The 24,910-nt window shown below is 46.4% G+C and overlaps 1 protein-coding gene across 1 annotated transcript; it reads right to left on the reverse strand.

Annotated features, from left to right (window-relative positions):
• Positions 1 to 302: 302 nt before the first annotated feature.
• On the reverse strand, positions 303 to 23,959 carry hif1al (hypoxia inducible factor 1 subunit alpha, like). The gene is made up of 15 exons (XM_036536454.1): positions 23,830 to 23,959; positions 13,507 to 13,697; positions 13,226 to 13,389; positions 12,745 to 12,829; positions 12,340 to 12,455; positions 10,249 to 10,436; positions 7,605 to 7,711; positions 6,706 to 6,853; positions 6,181 to 6,368; positions 5,898 to 6,046; positions 5,606 to 5,701; positions 5,265 to 5,401; positions 4,775 to 4,874; positions 4,127 to 4,244; positions 303 to 3,265 (listed from the first exon to the last, which is right to left on the reverse strand). The coding sequence occupies exons 1-15, from the start codon at positions 23,859 to 23,861 to the stop codon at positions 3,189 to 3,191; spliced, it is 1,896 nt and encodes a 631-aa protein (XP_036392347.1). The 5' UTR covers positions 23,862 to 23,959; the 3' UTR covers positions 303 to 3,188.
• Between the last annotated feature and the right edge of the window lie 951 nt (positions 23,960 to 24,910).

Consider the following 24,910-nt stretch of genomic DNA (forward strand, 5'->3'; position numbering starts at 1 on the left):
TTGTAGTTAGCAGTAATGTTGTATGTTACTGAGTAATGTTGTCCCTGTATATTACAACCACTATAGCTACACCGTGTGTTACAGTACTACACAAATGCTATCCATTTCTCACACACCAACAGTGTGTTTCATACAAAATAAAATATTAATACTGTTTGTCCACATTTCAGAAATGTGTTGACATTTACAAATACGTTACTGGTGGAACATTTTGTTGTTTAATCATTCCTGGGTCTTCAGTCAGTACTCAGTAATATTGTGTAAAATAGCCAAAGAACAAAAAAATGACTCCCACTCAGTCGGCAATGGCAAAAATGTCTTTATTCTTAGTCAGTGATAGATACATGGTTTAAAATGTAAAAATTGAGTGAAATCAGACAAATGCTTTTCTTTTTTTTTTAAAAAAAGGGAGAACCATTTTTTAGAGGTACACGAGTATCTGGCAGTATACTGACGTCATATTACAACCCATGCTATTGATCTCAAGGATGAAACAACCTGAGACACAAACATAGTTTTGTGCCAAGTTGTAGCCACTTTAAAATACAATGCAAGATTTATGAGTAACATATTAACCAGACAGATTAATCAGCTGATGCTTTGAAAGCATTTAATGCTACATATTTCTTAAGATACTTGCAAAAAAGATTAAATGCCATGAAGCTGTGCCAACTGGCAAAAATGCACCCTCTCACTGCAGTAAATTGCTATTAACGTAAACGGACAATGGAGAAGTTAAAGAAATCAAACCACTTCCCCCAACAACTGTAACAACATTTCTCTCCCAAACAGTTGTGGACCCAAAACTGTAACTGGTATGAATGTGATTACAACCAATCAACCATAAGAAAGTAGCAAATCCACAGAGCAGCAAAAATTAGGCTGCCATGTAATTTAGGGGCAGAAAGACGTTTTTTGTGGTGAGAGTTGAATCTCAAACTAAATCTCAGGATCACAAGACCAATTATCAAAAATGCCTTTCAACAGCAACAAAATTAAAATTCTGGCCATGAAATATCTTTTTTTGGCACATTATTTGCTTTTATTTATGGATTGAATTTACAGAATTGAAGCTCTGCAGATCTAAGCTTTTTTTCTGATTCCAGCTTAATGCTTTTGTAAACATTCCATAATGTGGACACACAATAGGAAACTGTGGCATGGAGTACCTGACTGAAGCTTTAATTTCAGCTTGTTTTCCTTATCTTTTCTCACCAGAGAAAGACTGGGACAATACAAACAGCGACCCAAACACAAGCTGTTGGTAGAAGGCTATTACATGCATTTTCCATTTTTTAAACATATACATATATATCATATATATATTTTGTCAAAAGCTGCTGGCAGCAATTGCTTTACATTAAGCATGAAGGGTTAAGTGGGCGGAGCAAAGTGGTAAAACGGGAATTGAACCGAGCTGACTCGTGGAAAGTGTCAACAGCGTTTACAATCTAAGGGTACGTACTGTGCGCATTACCATACTTGAGTATGTCCTTCTGAGAAACTTGCCTTCAAAAAAAAAAAAAAAAAAAAAAAAAAAAAAGACATACCTTTGTATGTACGGGTGGAACCCTTTCAGGGCTAAGTCAATATGTGAACCACCTGCTGTGAACCTGATTTGGAAAAAAGTTTTGAGGCAACGTTTTGTTGTCATAGCATAGGCATTCTCCTGTTATTCACCTGAGGCAACTTTCACAAGAAGGTTTGTGCGTGAAGTAAGTGTCGATGGGTTGGAGACGAATGTCAGTTCTGCCCCAAAACTGAACCCATCTGCTGGTGGGTCAAAGTGAGTTAGCCCAGGTGGCCTCAGTCGAGTGTTTAATGCTTAACTGCTGCTTCGCACCAATGCGTTTTTAAAGAATGTGAAGTACGGCACGACGGGTATGGTGCTCTTGCACAGAGTTCACACATGAAATGCCGATATGCTTCGCAGAATCTTTTCAAAACCAAGAATGACCAGTTTTACCTGATGCAACCTGAAAAGCATACAAGATTAAAAAACAAACTACAAAAGCAAAAAACTCAAAAACTTGGAGCAGTACACACTCCTATGCTGTACCACTACACAGAATGTACATATCAAAAACTAATATTTAGTTATGCGTTCTTTGTTGACTGGCTATAGCTTTAAACAAGTCTAGCGAGTAAAAGTATATAAAAGATGATATAAAAAAGATGCCACTGAATTACTTGAATTACCTGATAATTGAGACTGTGGTGTCAGCAGTATAGTGGGTCCTTCGGTGGGTGTGCAGTCAAAGGTTTCCTTACAAACTGTTCTGCAGCTGAGGTAAGACAATTCCTTTTCGTCTGAGTTCACTGTTCACCAGTTCTACAGTTATGGCTTATTGACCTTGATATTGAAAATTGGCTGGGTTTGCAAAATGACCCAGCACTGTCACCTGATATTGTCATGAGGTATAATTTCAAGCTTACAAATGCATGCTATTTCTGAGGCAATATTGTGTGGTAGTAGAACGTAGAATGTAGCTGATGCAGTTAAAATTCCTCAAAAGTGAAAAGAAAAAAATAAAAATCACAATAACAAAAGACCATAAGAACATGGCCAGTACTGACATGAAGACTGCGATGGGTAAAATTTCACTTCAAACTTATTTCTGGGTCAAGACCTCATGCAGGAACAAGTATGTTTGCATTACCCGAAAAACGCGTCTTCACCTCAGTACCTCAGGGTGTGCTTATTTGTGCGTATAGCTTTGATCAATCCCAGAATCCCCCAGCCGATTCTGAGGACAAGAGCACCACGATTGCTTAGTGTTTTAAAAGACAGCTGGCCCCTTTAAAACTGACTGCTGAACTGAGTTGAGATTGTGTCAGAATGCCGCTGTGCTCGGCAAGATTGGATGAAATGGACGAGATGGCTACAGCCTCATGACACTGCCTCCTACAGGGGTCTGTGTACTGTAAAGCTAGGTGTGTGAGTCTGGTCCATGGAGAGCACTTTAAAGATGAGGGGGAAGGAGACCCACTCCGAACTGATGATTCTCATTTGAAATGTCCTCCTCCCTCTGTGGGATGGGTCTCTTGTGTGCTGGATGAGTGTTGGAGCATGGCGTCACCAGTTGGAGTTCGGACGGTGTAGAATGCTGGGCCAGAGTGTATCCCTTGTGTCATGTGAGAGTGTGGACGGGTGACTCCAGCTCGGGGGGGCGAGGCGGTTGGCCAGCTCAGGTCAGCGGTGACACGGGCCTCGACTTCAGGCCAATCAAGTCGGGCGGGCGTGACAAGAAGGTACTCATCAGGGCTGTCAGAACCAATGGGAAAAGAAGATAAAAAAAACTTGAGTCTGACCTTGAATCACTGGGCTTGAAGAGTGTGACTTTGAACAACTGTTATGAACTCTCCAGTCTGGGACAGTGCATTCGTAATCTTAAGTGATAAGGGCGGGTGGGGAGTGCTCATGTATTAACCCTGAACCTGCTGGAATGGCTCAGGTGAATATGATATGCATGGCTGCTATATGTGCTAGGCCTAGAAAACACACACACACACTAGGAAGCACTCCTTCCACCCAGACATTCATGATTACCAGCACTCACAGTGGAAGCAGAGGCCTTTAAACTGTTACAGCGTTGTGGAATAGGCCTGCTCTTGATTATTTGGACAGCTGTGTGGTGTGTTGGTTATAGCAGTGCGGTGTAGTGGTAAGGAGCAGGGCTCTTAACCAAAAGGTTGCTGGTTCAATTCCCTGAAAGGGTGCTGCTGTTCTACTCTTAGGCAAGTTACTTAACCCACAGTTTCCTCAGTAAATATCCAGCAGTATAACTAACCTTACCTAACACTAACCCTAACCCTTAACCCACAGTTTCCTCAGTAAATATCCAGCAGTATAACTAACCTTACCTAACCCTAACCCTTAACCCACAGTTTCCTCAGTAAATATCCAGCAGTATAACTAACCTTACCTAACCCTAACCCTAACCCTTAACCCACAGTTTCCTCAGTAAATATCCAGCAGTATAAATGGATAAAATTGTAACCTACAATTTTATCCATTTATGTATATGTATGTATATGTAGTCGCTCTAGATAACAGCATGTACTAAATGGCTGTAATTTGATGCAATGTAACGTGAAGCTCTTTAATCCCAAAGTTCCTCTGTACCTGCAGTGTTGCAGAGCGCCGGTGCCTCCCCCAGGATGGGGTCCCTGTCCGTCAGGAGCTGGCTGCGGCTCGGGAGGGGCTCCAGCTCGTCCGGATCGTCCCCATCCACCAGAGAGCCCTGCGTCACGACACACGCCGGTCACGCACTGTCACGACCGCCGCGCAGCGTCCCAACAGCTAGCACGACGCTGCCGCGTCACAGCATCGATTCATTTGCAAACACCGCAAGGGTTTCACCAAAGGCTATAAAACGCTTATGTTTTTCAACTCCAGTACAGCCACACCTCTGAGCCGTAATACGGCTTGAACTGTACTACAGCAGTGCTTTGGTCAAGGGCTCAGTGGCAACGATTTCAAACCCAAAACCTTCGGGCAAGAGGTTAAAAGGCTCCCTATTTCACTACATGCAGCTACTGTTCGCCCACTGAGTTAGTGCTACCTTATCCATTTGCTGCTCTATATCTTCCTGTCCATACCCTTAAAACACCAGGACATGAATAAGCCACTTATCACACCAGGAGTTCACCCAGTGCAGGTCCGGCTGGCTAAGCAGGCTATCGGATCACATGCTTTGTGGAGGAACTGGACTGAATGAAACCTCTACCCTCATGCTACAGTAAGGCCTGAAACTCCGCTCTCCTCTCTTACCAGCAGGGCGTGGTGCAGGAGCAGCGTGTCCTCGTCTTCGGTGTGTCTTTGCTTCTTATCCGGCGCGGTGTACTGCTGGTCTTCATCCAGATCCCGACCTCTGCGAGACACAGGGGCACGTTTACTCAACACCGGTCTCTGGCACAGCGTCGGACAGCGACCTCTCACTGAACACACTCATTTGTACAGCTGGAGGTCAAGCTTAAAATGCTCCTGCTCGTACCTCAAACGCCAGTATTCCAAAAGGAAATTAAACCTAATCCTCGTACGTGGATTTAAGACGGACCAAAAACGGCTGAGAAACTCAAGACACGTTTGACAGCGGGTAAGAAATTTGGAGCCAAAATCTTCCTAAGGCATAAGCACTCGCCTGTGTATCTGAATAAGGCTGTTAGGTTTGTACAAGCCCTACTGGTAGCGGGAGAACTCAAAGCATGTGGGTTAAATTATGGAGGGTGCGGTGGTTTGGCCCGCGGTGGGGGGGGTTTACCGTTTCCTGTTTATGAGGGTGGGCGACTCTGGGGAGGAGAGGTCGGCCTCGGGCAGCTGAGTCAGGAAGGTCAGCTGGAAATCGTCGTCCATGGAGATGTACGGAGCCAGCATGTCCAGGTCTATGCTCTCCATGTCCTGGAGAATCGTGGCACGAAACAGTCAGCCAGACAGACATCATTATCTGATTCAATACTCTATGTGGCCTGTAGGGAGGTCTGAGTCAAAGTAGGAGGGCTTACAGTAACACTGAAACGGGATACTGGGTTGTTGTCTTACACCATGCCACACCTTCCAACTAAAACAGAGCTGCTTTGAGACTGCGTTCGTAACAGCAGGTACCTCTGGCTTGCCGTTTGGCTGTGGGCTGTCCTCTGGCTTGGCGGCGAAGAACTTCTCAACCTCGTCTTTGTCCATCGGCAGGTCCTCGCTCGTGCTCTGGAAGGCAGAATGCACAGACACACTCTACATTAGGCAACGGAGGAAGTGGGGAGTCGGGTTACAGGAAGCGATGCGTGAGACTGCACAGTTCGCGGGTAGGGTTTCGGCAGAAAGTGAAATGGGAGAAAGAGAGAGGCGAGACAACGGGAAGTTGGCGGTAAGGACACGGGAGACAGGTGCGGGGACGTCTCACCGAAGCGGGCGAGGGGACGGCAGTGGGCCCGTCGAAAATGGGCGAGAGGAGCTGGCGCAGCTCCGGGGTGCAGAGGTCGCGGGGGAAATCGGGGACAGAATTGGGGCTGGGAGGCCGGCAGAATGACAGGTCCACTGGCTCGGTGTGGCCTACAACAACAACCAGGCAAAATTCAGGGACGCTGAGAAAATCTTAAGCACTTTTCCATTTCAGCTGAAAGGAGTCCCGTTTCACCAAATTTATGTGCCAGAATGAAGGAGTGCGAGCGAGCAAGTGACCTCACCTGTCAGGGGAACGACAACATCACCGGTGGCGGGCGCCAGCTGCAGCAGCTCCTCTGGACGCTCCTTCAGCTTGAGGAAGAGCTGGGCGCTGGTGTCCGTGCCGATCTCCTCCTCCGGCTCCTTCTTGGGCTTCAGGAGGCACTGGGTCTGTTCCACAGAGAAGACCACGTCTGCCTGTTCCACACCACTGCCCCGAGGGAGGGAGAGGGAGAGAGAGGAAACCACTGAGAAAACCGAAAACCACCGAACAGCGTTCATATTCCTCGCAGCATATCAGAGTTTAACATCTAAGCAAAACAGAAAGAGGACATGAAAGAGACGGAGGGAGTGGAGAGATGGGAGGGAGATGGATGGAATGAGAGAGGAAGGGGAAGAAAGGAGAGAGAGAGAGAGAGAGCAGAAGAACGGCAGGATGAAAATGGAAAAGGCAAAGAGAGCTGGGGAAAGAAAGAGAAGGAAAGGCAAGAGGAAGAGAGACCGGGGGGCGGAGAAGAGAGGACGGAGAAGACGGAGGGCCTCGGTACCTGAGGATAAAGTTGAGGCAGACCACGGCCTCGGGCTGCGAGGTCTTGCTGTTGTAGATGACGGTGGCCTGCGTCTCGGCCCACACGAAGCCCCCGCTCTTGGCCAGGAAGCGGTAGTGGCTGGTGCACACCTGCCCTTTGGACAGCACTGAGGGTGACACAGAGCGTCAGAGGTCACACAATGCAATGCAAACATGTCTCACAGACCCTTGCTTCCTGCTATAAAGGGAAGTGCTACACCAGGCTATGATTATAAGACAGAAGAAAGAAGCTTTTTAGAAGAAAGAAGATTTACTACTTCAAATTCTTCTTATGGAGTTGAGCATCAATGTGAAGTATACCTGAACAAGAGCACTTAGCTATGTAAATACACAGATTGCATTGTAAAGCAACACAATACAAAAGGCAATCAAATGAGAAACCTGCAGTGATGTGTAAAGACACAAACATGGCTGGACTCACAGTAAGCCGTGATCGAAGTAAAACTATGAGAAATAGGTGGCATATTTTTGTCGCCTATGTTTCACTGTGGTCTCGTCTGAAAGGACAGTACAGACTCTGGCAGTTGCTGCCTGTTTCTCATTTGTTTCTCAGTGTAGAGAGGATACTGTTCCAGCAGCTGAAACTGGAGATCCACGTTTTTTTTTTTCCCCTAAGTAAGATTTCCCTCCAGGAGCTGCTACTGTACCAACAGGCCGCCGTTGGCTACAGACGTATGAAACCGCTTCATGATATGATGTAGGTTAGGAGAGCGGTGGAAAGAGAACTAAACATTCGAGATCATCGAGCTATAATGGTGAAACCTGGATCACACTGTAAATGTTTTTAAATAAGATTGATGTGGTGCTACCAGAAAGGTCAGTCAATCCATTCCCCACCCCACCGCCACTGTCACTCACAGATGTGCAGGCTCTTGGTCACATGATCAGAGTCCAGGGCATGGTGGAACTCGTAGGCGGAGCGGCCAATCAGGTCATCCGGGCTGTATCCCACGAGCTCGGTCACCCTGTGGACACAGGAAGATCCAGGACAGTGAGTGGGAGGTGTGGGACCGGGAGTGGGAGGCCTCCAGTGTAACCTGGGAACACAGCTGCTGTACTGACTGTGACCGAAAAACCTGATTTTCCACTTGCAACCACCCGAGGGCGAAGTTGAACAAAAAAAAAAAGCTTGACGCGAGAGGGCCTAACGTAACAAGAGATACGTTCTTCTTTTCCTTCCTGGTTCCTCATGAACTCAGATGACACCTTCAGATCAACAGCCGTTTCTACTTTTCTCAAAGGAAAAAAACAAACTGCGTGTAGGAAGACTTGGACCGCCCGCCTGAGCTTTCAGATAGCTCATTAGCAAAGCCAGAAACACCTATCTGCCAAGAACAACACTGCTGCGGACCTCTTAAGCTTCCTCCGCTAACATTCGGAGGCCTCCCAGCAGAATCGTGCAAAAGTGCCTGTGCCGTGTCTAATAATAAGCGTGTTTACCAACAGGGAACACGAGGTCAGCTTTTAGCGCGGCGAGGACTGCCTTATCTCCGCGGAATGAACCACACTGTAATCTGTCATTCCAAATCCTGAATGTGACACTCCCTAGAGACTCCCTGCCTCCCTCCCTCTCATTATCCGGGTCTGGACAGAACATTCTCTCTCCCCCCCCAAGCGGCCCCCCCTCACTCTGGCCCTGCCCTGAAGTGTCCTGGGCAAGCCGCCAGCATCGCAGTCCTTGATCCCATCTCTCCGCACCTCTGCGCGCGGGGCCTCTGCGGCTGCTGGCAGCCCTTCGGCGCCTGCGCTCCCCATGTCAGCCCGGGCCGCCTCCATGACGGAGTGAAAAGCAAACGCCGATCGCTGCCGGGCCCGGCACGCTCTCCTTACATGCCTTCTGCTGGGCGTCTGCCATTTTCTACAGCCTTTCGCTTCAGTTATACCTTTAACTGCCATTCAACCATTTCGGCTATTCTTTAACCGCTGCTTATCTCCCGTATAATGGGGCCGCTCCACAGATGGAATCGCAGGCCGAATGCTTTCAGCGACGCATTGCTGTGGAGACACTTTGCGGGCGCAACAAATACCTGTCGCCGAAGAGCTCCGGCGTTTGACCTCCCGGGTAAAGCCAGCGTGTTTTGAATGTTTGTTCATTTCAGCGTGCGGAACAATAAATTACACGCTGACAGTAAATTGCAGGTTGGCAACCACCACTGACGCAGTTCACTCAATGGAAGAAAATTACAAGGCTTAACTTCTTTTTGGGGAGTTTTTTAACTTGAATTTTCAAGGAGAGTGGAGTACTTGCCCACTTTCCCTGACTCCATGACAGAAATATCCATAAACATACAAACACATTATATTATATACATTGTAGTATATTTACTTATCTTATATATATATATATATATATATATATATATATATATATATATACACACTATATATATCGTACATACTATATGATATTAAAGTAAATGTTACTCCTGTTTATGAACATCTGACATTTGTCTATAGACAAAGTGGAAAACGAATGTGCACAATGACAGAGGATCAGAAGCCACCTAACCGAGTGAACCAAGTGTTTTTAAATGTTCGGTAGTTCTTCTGGGGAACACTGGGGACCTATATGGTGCTGGACCAGAGGTCAGTGGCTGAGCTCTGTGAGAAGGGGAGATAAGTCTGACCGCCTAGCGAGACGCCCTCTGTGTGCGAAAGCATCTGCTGAGCAGACAAACAGCGAAAATAAGGCCGCGCGCGACCCGGCGGAACTGCGGACCTCAGCAGAACAGCAGGGGGGGAAGCAGCGCCTTTCCTCGTAACCCAAGATCCCCTCTCACGCCGCGGCCCGGAGCCAAACCCGCGTCTGCACGCCCTGCCCACTGCGACACCCTATCTCCCGCACCCGTTCACCGGGACGCTGGGCCAACCCAGCTGCCCTCGCTTTATGGGGGTTGAAATTATGTCACTTGTGCACCCGACCAAAACGTGGCGGGGTGGAATTTCAAACCCCCTGGGGGTGTGGGGTGGGGGGGCGCCAGCTTGCACTTCACCTGAATTGCCCATCCAACGGGATATGAAATGGACAGCTTAAAAAAAACCCTTGCGAATGTCTCCCTGGACTGCAATCAAAAATTATAACTGGAAATACAATGTTCTACTGTTCCACTGCTCCTACAATGCAATGTAATATACTGTAAATTAAAAACCACATGCGCAGCCCCTGGATTACAGACACGAAGCATCATTTGGTTTCTCATTTCTTTCTCACCATGGCACTCTCAGAGAGCGGATCATTTGTTCAATTGAAATTTCAGTTCTCTGCTTTGCCTTTTCTTAATTTGAAGAAAAAGAATAATCTACATTTAGATATATAATAAATTGCTCAATTTGCAATTACGTTAAGAAGAGGTGAAACATTAGTGGTTGTGTGTGTGTGTGTGCCTGTGTATGCATGTATTTGTAGGTGCATGTATGTGTGTGTGTGTGTGTGTTCGCCCGAGTGCGTGTGTATCCGTATATATGTGAGCGCGCGCGCGCGTGCGTGCGTGTGTGACCTTACCTGCCCTCACAGTGTGTGAAGCGCAGGTCCATGCTGTGTCGGGTGAGGAAGGTGCTGCGGTCCAGGGGGAACTCCACGCTGGAGGGGTGGGGGATGGGCTCGCACAGCAGTGTCAGGAAGCTGCCAGTAGGGGGCGATGCGTCGTCCTTGCCACAGTATGTCCGCATGTGGCCCGTGCAATGCAGGACCTGACGGCAGAGCGGAGGGGGTTAGGGTTAGACCTACGCATTATCTCCAATTACTGAACCGATCTTATTGATCTGTGTGTAACAGTCTGTTCAATGATGAAACAAACTATATTTAGGGAGGGGAACAGATAAGCAAACCTGTTCAGATCAACAATTCAGACGATTTCTGTCCTTCAAAACCTGTGTCCTTCAACATCCAGAACACCCTGTTATCCAATGGAAAGTAAGCTGAACTGTATCTGGGAGGTTAAATTCTTACGAATATTCATGAGCCTAAAACAAGGGACAAAAGCTATCTGAGGTCGCTGAGGGGTCAGATGACTGAGTGAGCCTGGTTTAGGGCAGGTCAATAAAGCGCGGTTATCAGCACTGACGGAATGCTTTGCAACACTTCTTCAAAGAGTGCCTTTTACTTTCACACCTGCCGCACAGCACCTCCTGAAAAGACTCAATGTGTTGTGCGCTGCGTGGTGCTCCCTCTGTCCTGTACTCAGTTGCTGTATGCGAATCGTAAACACAATCTCAATCTCAATCTGGCCCAGTTAAGTCTCACCGCCGCCAGAGCATTTCATGGGAAAGGTAATCTGTATAGTGTTCACAGCCAACACATCCAAATGTATATGAACCCTTAAAACGGGCGACTTGTATCTGAGTTACTAATGTCCCACAGGTAAACCCACCCCAGTGCTTTGGAGGAGTTTGAGTGGTTCTTTCTACAACCAACCTTCATTCTCTGTATGGGAAGAGATTTTAAACCTAAACGACCAAACATGTAAACTGAAGGAGATTAAATGATTGGGCTATGACTACATTATTTGCGTAAGGCTCTCAGGGTGCTTTTTCCAGCTTACATGAGTAAATACTTGTTCCTGGCAGCAATGAAATCAAATCTAATAAACGACACAATGGATTCCCACAACCAGTGGGAAGACTTTAAATGGCCTTGTTTGGGGAGATCAGGGGTTAAGGTCAGGTAGCTAATACACCACACATGCTGCGCTGTGTGTTGGTTTCTTGGTTATTGGTCTGCATACTATTCTGAAGCGATTCAAAAACAAAATATAACGCAGCCGCTGGGTTTGTTTATGGGCGGTCTGAGCGAGCGAAAACAGGCCAATTCCTGCCTCCGCAAAGAAAAAAAACAAACATGGCTATTATAAACTGAGCTAGCAGGGGACAGTCCCGGGAGACGCTCAGGTGTACCTCAAGGTAAAGGAAACACAAACACACACCGGCATGGAGACGCTGGAGAACTGAGGCTAATGTAAACACCCCATTATGGAACAGGGGGCGTAGACGCCCTCCTGCTCTGACCTCAGACTAAAAGGAGTCCGGAAGCCATATGTCAGAGTGCGAGTAATGTTGGGCCTTGCGCATTTTGGACAGTGTAGGTTCTTGTGTGCATCTCCAGCACGCTAGTTCCATATCTCTAACACTGTCGGTTATGTAATGCTCCCTGGGATCTTTTGAAAGTGCCCCACTTTGCCTATCTGATATGAAAGGGCAGAGCTGATGTGCACAGTATGGTTTCTGACGACGTGGGAGTCAGTGGAAAATCCTACGGAATTCAGCCAGCGTACATTTCCCTTGGCAGGCTTTATGAATCCGTTTGTAGGTCACGTGCGATGGAAGGTTGCTGATAAGAAAAACTTCAGGTCCAATTCATAAGATTCTTCCATGGACTTATTTAAAAAAACTGAATAAAAAATATATTCAGCTCTTTTGTAGTAACTTTAACCACTTTGCTAATAAACCATCTGTAACAGTACAGAGACACTACAATATTACAGCAGTGTTTCATGTTTACCATCAACAACACACAAGGCTTTGGTAATGGGGGCAAATGGAGATGGGTGGAGGACCCAGAGGTGAGTCAGATGAGCCAGAGGCATTTTAGCCATACCTTCCAAGTAGCAGACTTGATGTTGACAGTGCGCCCCCTACTGGTCAGCGTACTCTTCACTCTCAGAAAGAAGTTGCGTTCAGTCCACTGGTCTGGCTGTTTCTTCTTGGAGAGGCCTGAGTGGCACAAAGGAAAAATGAAGCAGATATCCTCAACACAAAGCTTACTCTGCCTAAGGCTGTGCCTGTCAAGTTCTTCTGATTGGGCTATATACAACTGCATAACAATTATTCAGCAAAAGTATTTTCTTCTACTGATGTGACCTTAGTTCCATTTTGTTAGCCCTACAGGCCCAATGACAGACACAGAACTCCATTGTGAGTCAGTGCAACACAGTCCTTTGCTGATGTAGCCATAGAATCTCGCCATCGGTCAGACAGATGGACAAACAGACATTTCCCTCACCTGTTCTCGGTGTCAGGACGTCCCGAAGCTCCTCCTGGTCACAGGGGTGGACAAAGTCATAAACACTCTGTCCCAGCAGCTCCAGCTACAACACAAACACAGACACAGCTGTAAATTAAAAGGCTTGTGTTAGCTTTTATACAGAAATTTCTCCCCCATCATCACACAAAGATAATGCCCTGTTTTCAACGAAGGCCAAAGAACAGATTCAATCACAACTGAACACAGTAGGGAACCTTTATCGGTGGTTTGGACTGAATCTTTGACCTGTTTTACTTTCTTACTTCATTGGTGGAAAAGTATTTAAAATGTCTCTCAAAAAGTCAAACACATGCTGCCATTTTGTAAAGAAAATTTGGGTAAAATAGCAGACATCCACTTGCGTTTGCACTGAGGCACTTTCACACAAAGTAATCGCGTTTGTCCTGAAATACGGCTGACCCACAGACTGCTGTGAAGGTGTGACCAGAAAGCTTCCTACCTGTGTGATGCCGATGTATTTGTTGACACACTCCGACAGGTAGACCATGTCCCCCTCCTCAGTCAGCACCATGACAAACCCGGCCAGCGCTCGCGGGTAGAACCGGTCCATCGTCTCCTCCTCCTCCCCCTGCCCCTCTGCGCGGGGCTCCGCCTTCTCGCTCCCTGCGCCGGGGAAAGCACACGAAGGGTCAAGCCAGCCAGCCCGTTTCTCGTTCTGTCACTCTCGTTCTCGGCTCCGCCCCCCTGTGGGCAGGGCGGAAGGCTCGGGTCCAGGCTCACCTGAGCGGAGGAGGCTGTGCATGCGCAGGAAGCTGAGCGTCACCCGCATGATGGCCGCCTTGTCCAGGTGGGAGGAGACGCGGCGGGGGAGGGGCAGTGTGTGCGCCAGCTGGTAGAACACCTCGGTCTCCTGGCTCCGCCGGCAGCGTGCCGCGTCGCGGGAACGCACCTTCCGCAGCTCCGAGCTTGGCCTGCGGCGGGGGGGGGCGTTGAGGAGGGGACGGGTCAGTAAGGTGTCTGCAGCGGTCATCCTTTTACAACAAACTCACAGCGTTCCAACCCAGCACACAGTCTGGGAACCTTGTGCGTGACTCGCGAGTCTAATCCCAATGCATGAAATGTGCTTTGTCCCCATAAATCCACATCCTCATATTTCAAGTGGACTTTTAAGCATAGCTGCACAGACTTAGTTCTGCTTTAACACAACACTCTAAAGCAGCGTTTCTCAAACCTCTCCTGGAGAACCCCTTGTCCTGCATGTTTTGGATCTCTCCCTGCGCCAATACAGCTGATTTAAATGATCCGTTTGTTATTAAGCAGCTTCAGGAGTTCATGACGAGTTGTGAATCAGCTGTGTTGGAGCAGGGAGAGATCTAAATCATGCAGGACAAGGGGTCCTCCAGGAGAAGTTTGAGAAACGCTGCTCTAAAGATCTCTGTCTCTGCTTAGAAAACCTAAAAATACAAGTTCCATGTATGAAGGGAACAATTACGAAAGAGACAAGCAGGAAACTGTAGCACGCTAAACAACCTCTAATCTCTAATCTCTCCCTCTCTCAAGGTTTATGTATAATTACAATACTCTGTACTGCAAACACACAGTGACAGACATGAGCATGAATGCCCCTGTCTGTCTTTCTCATATTGCATCTATATTCACTGAAGCGTATAATGGGACAAATGTGTCTCGCCTCTCGCCCCCCCCCCAGGGTCTGACGGCGAGTGCAAACAAACACTCCTTCTCCTGCCTGGCCAACCCTCCCTCAGGACCACCCCAACCTCCCCCCCCCTCCCCGCTGTGACACAGGCGGACTCTATTACTCTGTTTATGACCCCGGCTGACCCTCCGCACATCGTGCACCCTACCCCCATGCCCTCCCCCTCTGGTCCCTGCAGGGGAGCTGTGCCTGCACCCCCTTCTCCCCTCTCTGGATTTTGCAAAGCGGCTCCATTGCTCCCCATCTAGAGGAGAGGCTTTAAAAATCCCCATTATTTGCAGTTCTGTCTGACCCCAGGCTTTCCAGCAAAAGCCTTATTCCTTTCAGTAGCACTTCAATGCAACTTTACCCTGTGGTGACGGTGACGCTTAAAGGTTGGAACCGGCTACCTGGAGCTGGAGTTGCGTTTTTCTCGGGAAAAGAGAACCGCTAGCTCTTTCCATAAACACAACTTGCACATAACTTGGTTTTTGTATTTACGGTTAGCAAACAAATGGGTTTCGGTCGGTGCCACCTGACCTGACCCCAATACAGTCGGCCTGTGGTTGTGACCCACGACTCGCGGCGCTGTTGCAGTACGAGGCTGCGTCAGAGGAATAAAGCCTTACTGTGCCTCAAACGTCTCCGGACGCCCCGCCCTGCATGCACCCCCGCCCTCCCCCCCCTTCCCATTTGCCTCTCGAGAACAGCATGTACAAAACAGCTGCGCTCATGGACTGCGCCTTGCAGGGGAGGAGTTTGCTCTCTATGGTTTTACTAGTGCGGAGAGGGGGGGGGGGGGGCAGGGTGAAAATGAGGTACGAGAAGCAGGTCGGGTCGGCGGCACCCGGCCACTCTGTCATCCGATGAGAGGTGACATTAGGGACCCACAGACACGACCGTTTGAGGTGTGCTCCCCTGGGGCAGGGAGAGCTGTCCCGATGACCTGATATTTCTGCCACGGAGCGGAACAAACGCTCCCCTTTCTCGTGCTGAAGTCTGCGGTGTTCTGCCTCCTGACATTACAGCACACCTAAACAAACAGCACTTTACCTCACCACCGTACTCTATACATTCCTCAGGACAGAGGAACTCATTTCACTTCTGCTGAAAGTCAACATATCCTTTTAACACTTAACCACTGATTAGACTTTATTTGCCTGAACACGTTACAAACCAACTAGTACCCACGCAATGCTGCCCGGAACGGCATGTCTAAATCACAATTTAAGTTGGGTTTCTTTCACAAAACACCCTCCCCCCCTCCATTTCTCAGAAAAGACCGAATGAACGCTAAGCACCAGTGGGCACTTGTTAACGATCGCTGTATGGCTGAGTGGTTTTAGAAAGTAAGTTTTTTTTTTCAGCAATGACCCTGGACATATTTTTTAAGGTTCACACAAAATGACTCAATGAGCTGTGTGCAGATTATATGAACGTGACGTGAATGTAAGAGGAATGGGCTCTTAATATCCCTGTCCTACAGCACCTGTCCCCTGGGAGTCTGCCTATCCCTGCTGCCTTTAAAAGGCATTAAAAACAAATCCAGGAGAATGCTGGTGACTCACTTTTGGGGGGCGGGGGGAGGCTGGTGGTGCAGGGATTTAGGGAGTCGGGGGGTAGCCAAGGAGGTCTTGGAGAGGTCCGACCCCTGAACTCTCTGAAAGGACCCTAAACAATACACAGTAATGCGCTGAAATCAGGCACTCTACACTGAGGGACACGGAAGCGGACCCGCTCACAAAGGGAGTCGCAGGGCTGGTTTCCAGCTGGTCCGCCTTTGGAGCCCGTCATTGTTCTAAACGGATTGGCTCGATATTTCTTCCAATCCTCCTGATGACTCAATAAATGTTCCCAGCTCTGAAAAGCATGTTACACACCTAACCACACTGCAGTAAACAAACACAGAGGAAATCCTTTCTTATGGTACAAGCTGTTCCTGTGCCGGGGCTGCCCGGTCACGCACTACAACACTGACACCGCTGTCCTTCCTCGTATTGTGTTATGAAGTCTGCAATAATATTTACCCATCGCGTGCTAGCGGCAGGACGTTATAGAATTGATCCGAACATAAACAGACCCATAATGCGGAGCTCCTGCGGAGGTCACTTCACTCACCCCTCAGTTTTAGAATGTTAGAATCCAGAAAGGTTTGAGACAAAAGCTTTGCTTCCACTGATCTGCCTTGCTTTTCTCCACATCAGCAGGCTATTTCTGCTGCAGCTGACTATTTAATAAATGGTACAGTTGCTTCCATTTCGTTCAGTGGCATCTCCTACACTCTCCCTGCTATTGCTAAACGTCTTTCTCCCATGCGTGCCTAGTTTTTGCAGTGTCGCCCAGTGATTGCCATACCACAAAGGTAAGATTCTGTTATTAACTTCACAGACCCGTCCTGAAATCATTTGCTACACAGTTCTGGTATGGAAGCGCTATGTGACAATTCCGATCGCTGTAAACGAACTCCTACAAGCAAATTTTTCTTACAAATATGTGCCGGCTGTGCATGTACCATTCAAATACGACATAAACCGACTGTGTGCATTTCACCTGACTCCGTCTCACCCACTGTTCAAGCGCTGCCTGTCTTGGAACGTCTTTAGAGGCTAGCCGCCCACAACTGCCTATGCAGTGCTTTTTAGTACAGAGATGAGCGAGATTGCTTGATGTTTCTTGATAGATTAAAACAGAAGAGATCCCGATGTTTAAACTTACGCTATTGAGTGCAACAGAAACCTTACGGCTGTATTACTGATAGCTTGAGCTGCAGCATGCTTTCCATCAAATCTTAAAAGGCTCACCTGAGATATATGGGCACCAAATAAGGATGTGCAGGATGTGTGTCTATCAGTAATATGACATTGTACAGGTATTGATACGTGAGCAGTCAGCTGTAGAACGTCACACTCATAACAGCAGTCACATTTCAATGTTCCCTTCTCATTTGTCCATATGACTGCCATTACGGTCAATGCACTGAGTCACAGATATTTTCAGTATCTGACATTAACGTTTTGGTCCACCCACTAATTGATTTTTTTCACCAAACAAAATAATTACCTGTGGATCAAGCCACTTCCTGCGAGGCATATACTAACAATGTATTTTAGTGGTTAAAACTGCTAGCCAACAAGACAGTATTAAAGCTAAAGCTAACAGGTAAACCACAATAATGTTTGCTACTACTACTAGCCAGCTAGTTACCTAGCCAGACAGACATAAGCCTAAGGACATAAAGAATTCATGAAGTTTGACTATATCATATTTGCGCAGCCACTCAAAATCAGAGTGGGGGCTCCCCATTTTTCTGATGGCACGGACCTTTCAGAACATGGTGTTCATCTGTCTAGGGTGGTTCACTCAATGTAGTTATTGTTTCCACATTTTTAAATCAACAGTAGAGCCAGCTATCAAAATGTTATATTACAGACACAGTTAAGGGTAACTACTTCTCACAATAAATCCAGCTAGCTAGTTGGAAAATCAAGAATTTGCATCATACTGCTTATGTAACTCATGACTACACAACCAGGAAATGTACAGAGATGACCACCATGAGATTTCAGCACTGTAAAATGACACAAGGAGTCCTGCCACTGACTAAGAGTTTAAAAAAAACAATAGGAATCAGACTCAAGGGGCTTGTGTTTTGGCATCTTGCACCCTTGCAAATACAAAGGTTACAAAGGTTAATTACCATTCAAAGACAATAGATAATAAAAAGATTTTTTTAAAAGCACCCACCAGAGTGGCTAGTGACCCTGCAACATTAACCTGCCACAGAGAAAATCTAACTGCATTTTCAGGCATTAATTTCAGACCCTGCTTTTTTACATGCGGCTCTTGTGTTCCTCCCAGTTTTATTTTCTAAGAGGTTCTGGTTTGTAACAGGCGTTTCCTCTGCTGTCTGTGCTGCTATTCTGTGGATGTACTGTTCTATACCACAACCCTTCAAGAACATTCATAGTGATTCAAAAAGGCTGAATACTTTGGGAAAGACAAAACACTGTGTGAGTCAGCTTTATGTGTATATCTGGTCATTACATAGAGCGTGTGTAGTGCCATATTCATCTGTGAGTTTAATCATATCAGCCCCTTATGGTTTGTATTGATATTCACATTTCCACATTGATTGTACTGAGTCAATACAGTCTCAACCAATGAATTCACCACATGAGTGGATCATTAATCATCAGTCAACCTCCAGTCCTAGTTAGGCCCAATCTTACCCATTTTGCAGATGCTTTGATCGATTTTCAGAAATCATTTTCAAAAAATAAGTAGTTACCTCACTATTGCACTATTGCCTTTCTCAAAACACAGATCTGGCCATCGTTCATATCCCAAAAGCCCATCTGTGTGACTGGTCTGCAATCTTTTTAGTTGCCCTTTTCTACTCTTGTCTTCTAAATAACCCTGGACGGAGCGCCCGTTACATGACGAAATGCAAACTGTTACTTAGGCAACTGAGACAAAGCACATTACTTAAGGGCTACAAAACAGCAAGAAGCCCCATCAAATGCTCAGAACTACAACCAAGACTCCAAAGCCCCCACGGAGATCAAGAGTGCACGGTCCTCCCGCACCGCTGCCTTCTAGAAATCTCTATCTGTGGTGGTCACTCATACAGAGATCCAGCGGTTATCCCTTACTGGCCATCTAAGCAGGGCTGGAGAATTTGATATTTGGAGGCACAGAGAAAACCTGGCAGGCGCTGGTCTCTGTAGGCTCCTCTGAAGGGATCTTGAGGCCACAGAATTGAGTTCTCAGCTCTACACTACAGCACGTCCCCTGCCTGCCCCCCCTCCCCTTCCCCACTACCCAAAAAACTTTCATCTAGGGCTAAGGCCAGCTGTCTGGTAAATTTCCACCAGACTCGACAAAGTGCGAAAACAACACTGTTGTGGCCTGCCTGTGCTCTTATTCGCCTTCATCTTCGCGGAAAACGAGTCGGCCGTGTCGGCCAGGGCCATAAGGACGCTGTATGTTGCGGCGGGTGGAAAAAAATTGCACACCCTCCAGTCCATTGATATAAAAAAAAAAAAAAAAAAAATTGTACGTCTCCCCCTCTGTCTGTGAAACAGGGAGTGTGCTGAGGGACAAAGGCAGCGCTCTGAAAAGCCATCTTTGTTTGTCAGAGAGCGGAGGACCCTCATCTGCGGAGAGCCGAGACACAACACGGCAGGGGAGTGCAGCCTTTCATCTGCTGAAGCAGGCCCCAACACGAGCCATTCAGAGACGGCTCACCCAGCTCCCCTCAGCCCTCTGCCCTTTCCACGTCAGCATGACTTCCCCACCTTGCGGTTTCTTAGAAGGCACAAAAGGTGATAATAAAAGGTAAATACTCCCCTGGCAAGGAGTATTGTTGGACTACCTATGCGCCTATCTAATAATAGACTCGACTTAAAGTGTTCTTTAGGTCTCCTTTTTAATAGAAGTCTATTCCAAGAAACATATATTTTAAGCTATGGTAACATGTGCACAACATGAGGCAAACTACTGAGCTTTATATTTTTCAGAATCCAGATACTCCAGATTCCCTATGTGCCTCCCCCTTCACTTTGAAAAGGCTGCTCGCCATCCAGTGATTTTGACTTTCCCAGCAGAGTATAACATGAGTGTCAGCCGTCATTTACTGACAGTGCTAAATCTGTATGGTGTTTTCTAACTGGTCCATCCAACTGTTATTTACAGTAAGATGCCTGACATTTTGCAGGATTTTGCAACCTGTTGTGGCAGTCTCCTTTCTCTGACATGAAGCTGCACATGTCTGGGCTGCTGGGATGGCATTTTTACAACCGCTGACCAAACAACCACGTTCCCATACATACTTAAACTCCCACGGGCAAAGTCTTGCAGCATTCTCCTGGGTAAACAACTTGCACTGTAAAACCCTTGTGGATGATACTCTCTCTTAGGTTAAAATATTTCTGGTCACAAAAATAACCAAGCCTATTTTAATGCTGTACATGCTAGTTTATTCCTAGATCATGTAAAGGCTTTTTATTTTTTGTTTGTTTGTGACGACGTCTGCATGTGTGTGCGTATGCGTGCGCGCGTGCGTGTTTGTGTGCGAGAGAGACAGAGGAATAGCAGGGGAAGCTGTTTACTGTCACATGCAGTGCTACGTGGAAGATTCAGGAACACTGCTTTCCAAGTGGCTGCAGCCAAAAAGAAAAAGAATATTCATAACCCAATTGGCTGGCTCTGTATCCAAGAATCTAATTTTTTCATACCACTTCTTTGGCTGAAATCCAAGGAATTCAAGCTGGGTGGTGGTAGCAAGAGAGAGATAAAGCAAGAAACAGACAAACACACTGAAATTTAGAAAGGCACAGAGGATAGGAGGGAGACAGATATCAGTGGAATGGAAAGCAAAAAGCAGTCTCTCAAAGTTCAGAGCACTAAAAGTTATCTGAATTTTATAAGAAAGTTGACAGAAAGCCCACAAACAAGTAAAATGCTTTTTAAAACGGTCATATTTTACCCAACCTTCCATTTCACAACTTGTTTTCGTCGGGCCATTTTTTTGTTGTTTACATAGGACCTTGTTTAGTTGTAATGGGGTTACAAACAGCTCCATGTGAAGCTATTACAAAGCTATTACATCACACCACTATGTAAAGCAAATGAGTTTTCTTTCATTTAATGCGATTCATCTCTGAGCATCACAGCATTTCAAAATATCGAGGCGTGGAGGCATTTATTAAGAAGTCCCCTGAAAGGCAACTTTGTGCTTTTAAAACAAGCAGGCGCTTTCAAGGGCCAGACCATATAGGGAACTTGGCTCGCTGGAACACGGTGTCCTTGAACATCGCACAGAACTGTGCGCTGCTGGCAGCAGCGGTGGTGGCGCTTTGCTGGCCGCTGTCGTCGCTATGCGAGCGTCTCCAGGAGCGGCAATATTTCTGGAAACGAGCGCCAGCGCTGAGGGGTCCAGGAGTATAATTACACACAATGCCCGCTGGTATTAGTCTGCCGTGGGGTTCATTTCCACCCTCGTAAAAATAGAGCTTGGACCGAATCCAGGTGGGTTGTGCAACGATAGCCTTTCTCTGCCGGGGCCCAAGCATGTAATGGCGCCAGCCCTCAGAACAATAACAAGGTTGAGGATAGTAATCCGAAGGTTTGGACAGCCCGGGGACCAGCAGGCTATCGCCTCTGCGGCAGGGAACACGATGTACTCAACCAGGGGTGGGGGTGGCGGGGGGGGTTGAGCGTCTCCTACGTTAAAGCCAGAACAAAGCAAGGACCAGGGTCCCACCCCAGACCCCCCCCCCCCCCCCCCATCTCGTGCCAGCCAGGGAACGAGCCCTCAGTTATTGGGAACTTTAAATATAACACCTCGAGAAAAAGATGTGCTCCTAACCACAAGAGCCATCCTTTGTAGGCAGTGTGCCAGCATGCAAGGCCAAACTCCAGAAAGCGAAAGAAACTGAGAGAATCATTTTCCCCCTCTCACAAACCAAAAACAGCTACTTCACTCTTTTCTGTCAGTTGGTGTGGAGGCCTTGTAATGGTGCTATAAACGTCAGGGTGACACCCCCCAAATGTTTCTGTTCTTTTTGATTTTACCACAACCAATTGTTCACTTTGCTACTACCATCCTAAAATATTGTTTTTTTCTGTTTACTGAAAACCCTGTCTCTAGTCTTCTCCAACCAAGTTGCACACCCTGCTCAAGACAGACTGAGACGCTGCGTTTTCAGCGTGGCTTCTCAAAGAAACTCTCCCAGCAGCCAACATGTCTTAACATGACAGAAAATAACCGAAAATGGCATTCTGAGAGCTGCGCCCTCTTTTTGCTGCACTTTAACTTTACAAAACATTGCTATGTGACGGAAAAGGGACACAGACACAGGGACACACAAACTCTGCAGACTTAAATTAAGCATGACATCTGTGGTCAAATGGCCAATTGATCCAAGCTGATCAGTAACCAGGCCCCAGCAGTGCGGTTCGGTTGGGAAGAAGGGCGCTGGAATTCCGTTTCCAGATATTTTCGGCTTTTTCATTCAATTTCGTTGACGAGGATTGAGCTCAACAGTGATAGCTCGACAGCTAAACTAGCTGCGAACATTCTATTACTAGTAAAACAGAGGTGCTCTACCAGCTTCCGCTGACTCCCAGATCCTCAGGTACTAAACATAATATCACTGTAGGTCATATTGTGCAACACCTGTCTAAGGTAAATCCACACAACATGAGTTATAACTCCCAAATGACGCTACTCTCCGGCGCTTCACACTGATGCAAAGGATCCTAATTCTACAAGGATATACCTTGTGCGAGCTATTACATTAGACGGCCAACCAGTACACACGTCTTTTCCACTACTAGTCTAAGTAACGTTAATCTGTATTGCCTGTACAGACTGAATTAAGTACAAACGAGAGGTCGACCAGCCAACAAACTAGTTTATAGGTAACGTTATACCTTACATTGTCACCAACTACAAAGTTTCGGCTACCATTTTATGGAGTTTTGACAAACTCAGTGCAAATGTACACATATCCAATTAGACTACATGTAAAAGAACAGGCCACAAATTTCTACAAATGTCCTCCGTTAATGATGACTAAATATCGATGCTATAACTATACCGTTGGTATAACTTACCAGATACCGTGCAAACGGTATTAAGCACTTTAAGCGCACACACTCAGTTAAATAAGCAATTGCACAATGACTTCTTGCATAACCATAGCAAAATTCAGTACAGCAAATGTCGCTGTCACGCTAGCTAAAGCTAACCGAGGCACAATTGCAGCATATTTTATGTTTTGACCTTTCGATCGAGAAATCTAGTACACTAACTAGACAAACTAGCACTAAGCACCTACTTGAACATAACAGCCCCAAAACAAACCAGCATGATATCGCATCAGGGTGCCTAGCTAATTAACACACTAGTCAATGCTACAGTACATTACATATCTGCATATCCTACATAATGTATGTAGGCTACATTCCTTTAGAGTATTTGATCAATCATGATTACACAGACACTAAACGCACCACATGCACAGTCCTTGCAATTAGCAGCAGGCGGTTAGCTATAGCCACCTAGCTAGCAGTGCGAGCACTATATTGTACAATGTTCAGTCTTAGCTAGCTGTCTGCGTGCGCCGAGCGAAATGGCACTAATTTTCGCTAGCTAACTAACCACTATCAGTGTTTGTTTCGTAGAAGTGGGAAAACTGCCTAGCTAAGAATATTTGTGTTGCTCTTAGCATTGCTAGCATGCTAAGAGCAACACCGTCATGTGCTAGCTAGCTCTCAACAAACGAAGCCCATGGCACAGCATGTGACACAAGTTTAAGATAAATTCCAGAAAACACTGACCTCCCAGAAAGACAGCCTGCATGATCTTTGACGAAACATACCCATGCAACGCTGAACCTCACCTTTTTTCCTCCGGATCCATCTCCGCCTCCATAACGGATCGCTGTAGAAGTCGACTGCTTATCTCTGTCCTTTGGGCTTGTTATTGTTTATGGCTTGTGCCTGCGCAGTGAAATAGCTGGAAATCTGAGAGCAGATATCTCCGCCCCATGTTCACCCTGACGCCTTTCACATTTCCACGGGTTTGCTCGCTAGCTCCGTCTTGTGCTTGGCAAGCGTTGTAGTGCCATGTGCTGGCAGTGTTTGATAATACGATGAAATGAGTGAACTGATCCAGAAATGTTTGCCCTACACAAAGAGCATACATTAAACATGTCCTGGTTTAATGAAAGCAAATTACCCCACCATCGGCATTCCTTGCAAAAGAGGATCAGCAGGTCAATGTTCGTTTTCAATACATGTAGTGCTATTCCAGTGGGGATCAAATATAATGCATTGGGTATCCAAATCAGGATCAAATGCAAAAACCCTATCCAAAGTTAACAGAATTAACAGATATATAAAATGTGTAGACTCTATGGTATGTGTCGTGTCATCTTGATTCATCAGCAATAACTGAACAGTGCACAAAGTGAAAAGAACACTCCATACTATACAATGAACAGCACCCATCTCTTCAGTACTTTTGGTTAATTTAGGGGCATCACCAGTAACCGCTACATTCAACCAAAATGTTCCACTGAAAGACTCAGATGTTGATTTTTTTAAACCAAATACCATGGTCTAATAATCGTGTTTTTTTTTTTGTTTTTTTTTTTGCTTTTGAATTTTATGCGTGGAAAATACAATTATATTTATGTCAGCTAGATATTTCTTCTGGGAGGAGTCGTTATGAAGTATACTTCCTCTTCTGTAACACCAATGTCAATTTGTCTCCGGTGCTCCTGCAGTTCTTCCTCTATAGCTGTGACAGAGAGCAATATAAATCTACACTGGCCCTTTCACACAGTTTTTGCAGAGCCAGAAACTCTGAAAACAATATATAAAAGTTCGTGCCATTGGGAGTATCTGGGCAAACCTGACATTACCTGTTATATTGGTATTAATTGTGGAATATGCATGGATTATTTAGCAGCACTTGTA

This window comes from Megalops cyprinoides, chromosome 9 (genome assembly GCF_013368585.1).
Source record: "Megalops cyprinoides isolate fMegCyp1 chromosome 9, fMegCyp1.pri, whole genome shotgun sequence".
Classification (NCBI taxonomy): domain Eukaryota; kingdom Metazoa; phylum Chordata; class Actinopteri; order Elopiformes; family Megalopidae; genus Megalops; species Megalops cyprinoides.